General features: G+C 32.4%; 1 protein-coding gene across 1 annotated transcript in view; it reads right to left on the bottom strand.

Annotated features, from left to right (window-relative positions):
- Positions 1-398: 398 nt before the first annotated feature.
- The window catches only part of LOC106472232 (protein PTHB1-like), a 31,053-nt gene continuing 22,602 nt past the window's right edge, over positions 399-8,849 (bottom strand). The window contains exons 8-18 of the mRNA XM_022400832.1: positions 8,175-8,304; positions 7,244-7,419; positions 6,511-6,584; positions 4,791-4,850; positions 3,391-3,592; positions 2,996-3,136; positions 2,694-2,839; positions 2,496-2,619; positions 1,850-2,022; positions 1,297-1,449; positions 399-683 (exon numbers count right to left, since the gene is read on the bottom strand). Of these exons, the coding sequence (XP_022256540.1) occupies positions 414-683; positions 1,297-1,449; positions 1,850-2,022; positions 2,496-2,619; positions 2,694-2,839; positions 2,996-3,136; positions 3,391-3,592; positions 4,791-4,850; positions 6,511-6,584; positions 7,244-7,419; positions 8,175-8,304 (1,649 nt within the window). The 3' untranslated portion in view covers positions 399-413. The remainder of the gene's footprint in view (positions 684-1,296; positions 1,450-1,849; positions 2,023-2,495; positions 2,620-2,693; positions 2,840-2,995; positions 3,137-3,390; positions 3,593-4,790; positions 4,851-6,510; positions 6,585-7,243; positions 7,420-8,174; positions 8,305-8,849) is intronic.

Raw genomic sequence — 8,849 nt, 5'->3', positions numbered from 1 at the left:
TAATCTCTTATGTAACCATCTGCCACATGTTGAGACATTACAAACTTAATTATAACATAGCGTCTAATCTTATGTAACCATCTGAAGTTTGTAATGTCTCAACATGTGGAATCATAACAGTCTCCAATCTTATGTAATCATCTGAAGTTTGTAATGTCTCAACATGTGGAATCATAACATAGTGTCTAATCTCTTATGTAACCATCTGAAGTTTGTAATGTCTGAGCATGTGAAACTGTATCAAAGTCTCCGATCTGATGTGGTGTTTTGTAATTGAAGACTTCTAAAGATTTCTGTTTGAGAAAATAGAATCACCTGCCAGGAAACTAAAGTGTTAATGGATTAATAGATTTGATTGATCACCAGATCCTAGAAAGAAATGAGCCTTTTTATAAAAACCAATCATCAATAATTCAAACGAAACCTAATTTTATACATTCAAACTTTATTAACATAAATACCACACACACTTGATTTAAGTAAAGAATGCTTAATCTTACCTCATCACAGTCAGCATGAACGTTAGGGGTCAGGGCAGCCTGGAGGACACTGAACTCTTCATCAGACATATGAATGCTAAGTCGGAGCAGTGTCAGGACTAGAAAAGTGCTACAGCTAAGGCTACAGCTTGACGCTTCAAGAGACCGCAGGTTATCCTCCGCTGTCTCAGTCAACGACAGTATCTGTAAAAAAAAAAAAACATTACTGACTTAGCTAATCACAGCATGTTACAAAAACACTATTACAGACATATCCAATTACAGCATCTGTCACAAAACACACCACTACTAACTTAACTAATCACAACATAAGTTAAGAAAACACTATCACAGACTTAGCCAATCACAGCATCTGTTACAAAACACTATCACAGACTTAGCCAATCACAGCATCTCCTGTATAAAATGGTACTAGATAAACAATTATTTCTAGCTGCTACAATTAGTGTTGTTGTATGAACCACTACATATACAGCTATATCCAGCTGCTAAAGTTATTATCTCCAACTGCATTTGTTCATGTAAACTAAAGATGATGATATATAATTTTGATATTAAACACAGCTTATATAGACCCACTGCTGTGTTAACCCATGTAGACCCACTACTCTGTGATATATATATAAAATCAATCTACAGAACAAAATAATCTACACGCCTACTTCCTGATAACCTAAACTATTCAATGTTCGATCATATTCTGAGTCCACTAGACTGTGATTTATGAAAATATAAACATTTATCAAAATGTCAAAATTGAAAAGAATCTGTAAACTAGATGATTGTTTCTGTTTACCTGTCTGTGAGTAGCTTCTAGAAGAGAATCAATGTTATTTAAAGGTGTGGGTGTTTTATCCTTCAGTTTCGTGAGTAGTCGTTTCTGGACAGCCCGATACTGAGCTGCTTGTTGACCTAATAGTTCTTGTGACTTCTGCAACGAATGTCGACACTGAGAAAAGAAAAAAAGTGAGGCACAGTTTAACAAATATTAAAAAAATTGAATCAGGCTTAAGTTAATAAACAGTTACAAAAAACTCATTATTGTGTGTTGGGACCAGTAATTTAGAACTAGTTTTCAATAATTAGGCTTAAATGTTACCACTTCCTAAAGTAATATCTAGGCCTATCTGAAAAATTAACTTTTTTTTTTATGTTACATTTTTCTTTGCAGACAAAAATAGTTTTCAGGTAAGTTAAATTTAAGAAAACCAATATGAATAAATGTAAAATCCTAATATCATGGAACTAAAATATCAAACATTGAATTCATAGTTAGTCTGTGAATATCATAAACATGATAAGAGATAAACCATTGAATTCTGATAAATATACAACACTAAAAATTTTACCTCCAAGTGTTCTTTTATAACTTCAAAATACTCTTGCAGTGGAATGTTTGAAGAATATGATAACTTAACATCGCCCCCGCTACCATGTTTGAAGTGTCTGTGCAGCCGTTTCATTAACTCGGAGATTAACAGCCACAGAGCAGGAAAGCTGTCACTTTGTAATCTATAACGCTCTGAAAAACATGTACTTCTTAATTTAACGACTAAACAAAAAACATCGAACCATTAATACTTTTCTATACATTCTAAAAACAAAATACTATGAGCAATGATAAACCGTTTTGGTCATCTCACAAAATGTTCAACACATATTCAAAATTAATCTTTGAAAACTGTGCTACATTATAAAAGAAAGTAAATTGTTATACACAAGTCATCTTGGCAAGATTTATTACCAAACAAAAAGCATATGGACCATACGAATATGTAGATATTTAATAACAAAAACTATACATGGACTGTTACGAACCAAATAAACAAAGAACTCTTATAAACAAGTCATATGGACATGAAGTTATTCAATAAAACTAGCCATCTGGACAAGACAATATTTAATAATAATAATAAAAAAAATGCATGGACTGCTATAAATCAGCCAACTGGACACAAAGATAACTAACTAACTAACATATGATATTATACTTACGAGAAGTTTTTGAAGCAAGTACTGTGACTTGCTGACCTCCAAGAAATTCAAATCCCATGGCATTACTGGTACTGGTCGAAGAATCACCCATGACATCTAACAAAGATACAGACAGAGCATTATTTTGGGTGATTCTTCGACCAATACCAGTTAATGCTCTGTCTGTATCTTTGTTAGATGTTATGACAGAGCATTAATGGTATTGGTTGAAGAATCACCCATAACATGTAACAAAGATACAGACAGAGCATTAATGGTATTGGTCGAAGAATCACCCATAACATGTAACAAAGATACAGACAGAGCACAAAATATATTTTTTTCTGCTTTTTCAAAATACAAGTTACATTATTTTATTTAGACATAATACAAACATAACTATAGAGAGATCAAAATCCTATCCATTCAATTAAAAACTAACAGTACAAAAACATTTCACAGTTAATCAAACAACAAGCTCAACTTCTCACAACCTGAGAGATACAAAACTGAACGTTCACCTGGAAACAAGTCATTGATGGCAACCGCTGGTTTGTTAGTGTCAATCGTTAACTTGTGAGTGGCATTCTTCTCTGGTGGACAAGGCTTAACAACCAATCGGAGAGGAAGATCTGCAGAACTTTCAGTAATTCTAGGAGCTCCTGCAGATATAACTGACGTGTTATTTTATTAGCCTCTGAAACAGCTAATGTAAATAAGTTTGAATCTAAGAGTGATGATTAAAAAATAGCACCAAGAAAAAAAAGACTACATCAAGTACTTTTAAGAACAAGTTTGTTTTCTTGTAGAGGTACTAGTAACAACAAAGTTCTTTTATATTTTACAAAAATCATTTTAAGACAAGTGAAAAATGTTTTTTGAAATCAATAAACATATCTAAGGAGTAATTCCTCACCTCCACTATTAATGTATGCAACCAAAACTCTTAACTTCAAGCTCACGGGTATATGGGAATCGTTCATTCTTACTGAAACCATGGCTTGAAAGAATTCTGATATCGATCCAAAACTGAAGACTTTCTGTGACACAACCAGAGGTCTCTGAACATCAAACATAAGTCTCACATCTCTGACTGTTGTTGTTGTCTTTATCTGCACCTAAGTTAAACATTTTACACACTCAAGTTCTGGAAAATTAAATACTGAATAACTCTCAAAAAACTTTGGCACAATGTCAAGAAAAAATCAACAAAAAAATTAATCTAAAAAATAATTAACTTAATCTATCTGCAAACTGGTTATTATTCCAATATCAACTGCATATTTCTTATAAAACTGCATTCATTTCAACGTTATCTGTGAACAACTGTTCTCATAGTAAACCATAGTTTTAGAACAGTTTCGTTATCACTACATTCTCATCTATTAATCATTGACCACAGAGAAATAGTTGAGTTTACACACATATCATTCACTAACCACAGAGAAATAGTTGAGTTTACTCACACAAACATCAGTAACTGACCACATAGGAATAGCAGTATTTACTATACATCAGTAACTGACCACAGAAGACTAGCAGTATTTATATACACATTAGTCACTGACTACTGAGGACTAGCAGTATATACATACACATCAGTAACTCACCACAGAGGACTAGCAGTATTTACTACACATCAGTAACTGACCACAGATAACTAGCACTATTTACTACACATTAGTCACTGACCACAGATAACTAGCACTATTTACTACACATCAGTGACTGACCACAGAGAACTAACAGTATTTACTACACATCAGTCACTGACCACAGAAAACTAGCTTTATTTACTCACATCAGTAACTGACCACAGAAGACTAGCAGTATTTATATACACATCAGTAACTGACCACAAAGGACTAGCAGTATTTATATACACATCAGTAACTGAACACAGAGGACTAACAGTATTTACTACACATCAGTAATTGACCACAGAGGACTAGCTTTATTTACTACACATCAGTAATTGACCACAGAGAACTAGCAGTATTTATATACACTTTATTTACTCACATCAGTAACTGACCACAGATAACTAGCTATATTTATTCACATTAGTCACTGACCACAGAAAACTAGCTATATTTACACACACATCAGCAACTGGTCATACAGAACAAGCATTGTTAACATACACAACGTTTTCCAACATGTGGATACGTTTAACAAAGAGTAATGTTTGTTTACCGTTTACAGAACCAAATTACTTACCACTGTTAATCAAATCATAACATAGCTTAGAGCAGGGAAAAACGTTTCTTTTTAATCAATACTAGTAACTGACATAAAAACAATTTAACATCATACCTTGACAGTTACTACTGGTGCATTTTCTTGTTCATCTGATTCATAATTTTCATCCACTGGCTACAACATTAAAAGAAAACATTGTTATGTTTCTTGGGTTCCTATTCCAATATACTTAGGACAACTAGCATGTTGACATTCTATTATGACAGTTTAATATATCTGTATAAATGCTTTATAATCGATTTACTACTAAACTTTTCTATAACTATACCAACTTGATCTAATTCACACCATGACAGTTGTTGCTGAAGTAGTTCCATTACATAAACAGCATCTCAACCAGTGTATATTTATCTAACTGTCATGGTGTGAATTGTTGTTAGATTAATATAGACTGTTTGAGATGCTGTTTATGTAATGGAATTACTTCCAACAACAACTGTCATGGTGTGAATTTTACTTCAACAACAACTGTCATGGTGTGAATTAGATTAATATAGACTGGTTGAGATGCTGTTTATGTAATGGAACTACTTCAACAACAACTGTCATGGTGTGAATTAGATTAATATAGACTTTTTGAGATGCTATTTATGTAATGGAACTACTTCAACAACAACTGTCATGGTGTGAATTAGATTAATATACACTGGTTGAGATGCTGTTTATGTAATGGAACTATTTCAACAACTGTCATGGTGTGAATTAGATTAATATAGACTGGTTGAGATGCTGTTTATGTAATGGAACTATTTTTTGAGATGCTGTTTATGTAATGGAAAGATTAATATAGACTGAACTGTCATGGTGTGAATTGTTGTTGAAATAGTTCCATTACATAAACAGCATCTCAACCAGTCTATATTAATCTAATTCACATCATGACAGTTGTTGTTGAAGTAGTTTCATTACATAAACAGCATCTCAAACAGTCTATATTAATCTAATTCACACCATGACAGTTGTTGCTGAAGTAGTTCCATTACATAAACAGCATCTCAAACAGTCTGTATTAATCTAATTCACACCATGACAGTTGTTGCTGAAGTAGTTCCATTACATAAACAGCATCTCAAACAGTCTATATCTGTCATACCTTAACTAGCTTAATGAGTTCCTACTTTAACCCTAACCTACACATGGTTATTCTGTTTCACATACCCATTTTAAACATCCTACTTTAACCCTAACCTACACATGGTAATGTTGATACCCATGTAGTTACCATGTTATCACATTACTAACTGACTGATTAGACCTAAGTTATCTCAAAGTAAAATTAAAATCCTGATATATTAAAACTATTGGTTATAAATAATATAGTGTTAAATATTAAAGAGAACTTCTGGCGATCTGTGAAAGAGAGGATGTGACAGGTGCACATGGCAAGAGAGGTCTGATTTTCTAGTTTATAGCTCTGTAACCACATGAGATTGAAGGTTATAAAAATTATGCTTTGCCTGAGTAATAACAATATTTATGTTAAATTCTGTACTTCTTGGAGAGGTGGTAAATAAATTAGAGAAGACGAAATACCTAGAGAACAAATTTCACAATTCTCATACTAGGGGAAATTGAGGATTTAAAAAAATATTTTTGTACGAAATAAAGAACTCAAAATTTATATAATATTAAAATTTAATTTATTAGCTATGTTTGAAGCGAAATTTATTCATATATATTATGATATAAAGCAGTTGAATTAAATTTGAAATGGAACTCGGTAAAACCACATGACATACACAGAAAAGGGTATGGACAGAGTTAAAGAACTTACAACAATGTCCACCTGAGAAGCTACAGAAATGTGTACGGTGAGCTCCTGTTCTAACCGTGTATTTCCAGGGAAATCTGTACAAACAGAACACAATAAAACAGATGTATTATTTCTTATCCAAAACATCACTTCATACTGAATGAATGACTCAACCAATAATTTACTTGTGAATTCTAAGTGCACCAAAGATTGATGTACATTGTAAAGGAACAAACCAAACACAACTTGAGACTAAGTTAGGACACGTGTACCAGTTAAAATATTTTTTATGTAATCATAAGATAGTTAACACAATTTCATGTACTCCAAATAATTAACACCTTATATGTATGTTAACATAGTTTCTTGTATTTTAGATTATATCTAGCCCTGAAAGCTGATAGACTTTAGTTAACTCTATAACATCAGCAGTTGTACAACTGAGTAAGTTAACATTCTTTGATAGATTGTTTAGGCAGAGTATTCATGATGAAACTTTGTAGAATGGATGGCAACTGCCTGTTGTAGAGACACGAGGTGTAGAGGACGACGTTTTAAAAGTCTTCCTCCTTTCGTCTTCAGGAGAGCGTGTTATGATTGGTTAGTTTATCTCTGTTTCTGATTGGAGGAGATAGTTCCTGCAGATTCAACCAATGGTAGCCACAGGTTACTCATCTCTAATTCGGAATATCTGTTTAGTGAAGGTTTAATTGTGTTAATATAAAATGTTCTGACTGTTTTCTGGGAAACTTACTTTGACTAGAATTTTTAATAATCTTCTTTAGTTCCTGCATTTCTTGTTCAGCTTCTTCAAAGTCAATTTCTCGAGATTCGGGCGATGGAGCAACAAAGAATGAAGGATCAGTGCCGAGGTAACAACATAATAAGTCTCCAGACTCGGACAGAATAACCACCACCCCTTTGAGATCTCTGAAGAGAAGTTTAGCATTAACATCGTGATCTATTTTATACAATACAGAAGCTCACCAAACATGAACACCCCCCTTTTCCCCTTATAGACTCTGAGGAGAAATACAGGACATTATTATCACAATATATTTTATACAACACAAAAAATTTCCAAGCCCTGACAGAATAACAACCATGAAGGAAAAACATATAACTAACTATTTATATAAACAGCAAACTTTGAAATTCACATCTTATTGAAATCTTCAGAGAAAACTTTTAGCATAAAATAATACATTTTACACCCCTCTAAGTCACACAGTCAGATATTCTATTAACACACATTAACAAGATCCATTCTATGCTATGCAACAAGTTTACACTATTTACATTTATAGTGTTGATTTATTTCACACAACACTACAAGACACACAGTCAGATATTCTATTAACACACATTAACATCAACAAGATCCATTCTATGCTATGCAACAAGTTTACACTATTTACATTTATAGTGTTGATTTATTTCACACAATACTACAAGACACACAGTCAGATATTCTATTAACACACATTAACATCAACAAGATCCATTCTATGCTATGCAACAAGTTTACACAATTTACATTTATAGTGCTGATTTATTTCACACAACACTACAAGTCACACAGTCAGATATTCTATTAACACACATTAACAAGATCCATTCTATGCTATGCAACAAGTTTACACTGTTAATTAAAAAAACTATTATTCTAATTGTTGTGCACTTACATAAAATTTGCCCGTTGGATACAAACTGGTACAAATGGTACTTGGGCAGCCCAACGTAAGGTCATGTCTTCATACACTAGCAAAGTTCTGGTATTTGTTGCTACTAGGTTGAAAATACTATCTTCTTTGGCTGAAATCAAAACACAAACCTCGTTCAATTTGGACACATTAATGAAAAATACAACTTTTAATGTAGTTTATTTGTTTAGGAATATTTATATATGAACAACAAAGTTAAACAATTTAATAATGACTTTAATGGAAAGGAAAGCCTTTAATAACACAACTTTTTTGACAATACTATATTAGATAAATCATAAAAGAAAACCAAAGCACAAACTACTGATATTTGTAAAAGCAGATCCTACTAAACCTAACAACTGAGAAAGGTTCCCTACATGCTTCAAGAAAAGTACACGGAACTCAATGAAATTCAAATGATAAACTGTTTGCTCAATTACAAAATAAATATGCTTAGTTCAATTTAAACATTACTTTTGTAGTTACATAATGAACATGTCTAGTTGAAAATACTGTAGATCTAGGTTACTTATCTAATAACATAAAGAACATGTCTAGTTGAAAATACTGTAGATCTAGGTTACTTATCTAATTACATATTGAACATGTCTAGTTGAAAATACTGTAGATCTAGGTTACTTATCTAATTACATA

This window comes from Limulus polyphemus, unplaced genomic scaffold, assembly GCF_000517525.1.
Source record: "Limulus polyphemus unplaced genomic scaffold, Limulus_polyphemus-2.1.2 Scaffold5178, whole genome shotgun sequence".
Lineage (NCBI taxonomy): Eukaryota > Metazoa > Arthropoda > Merostomata > Xiphosura > Limulidae > Limulus > Limulus polyphemus.
The sequence above is the reverse complement of the archived record's forward strand: the minus strand, read 5'-3'. Positions and strand labels throughout refer to the sequence as shown.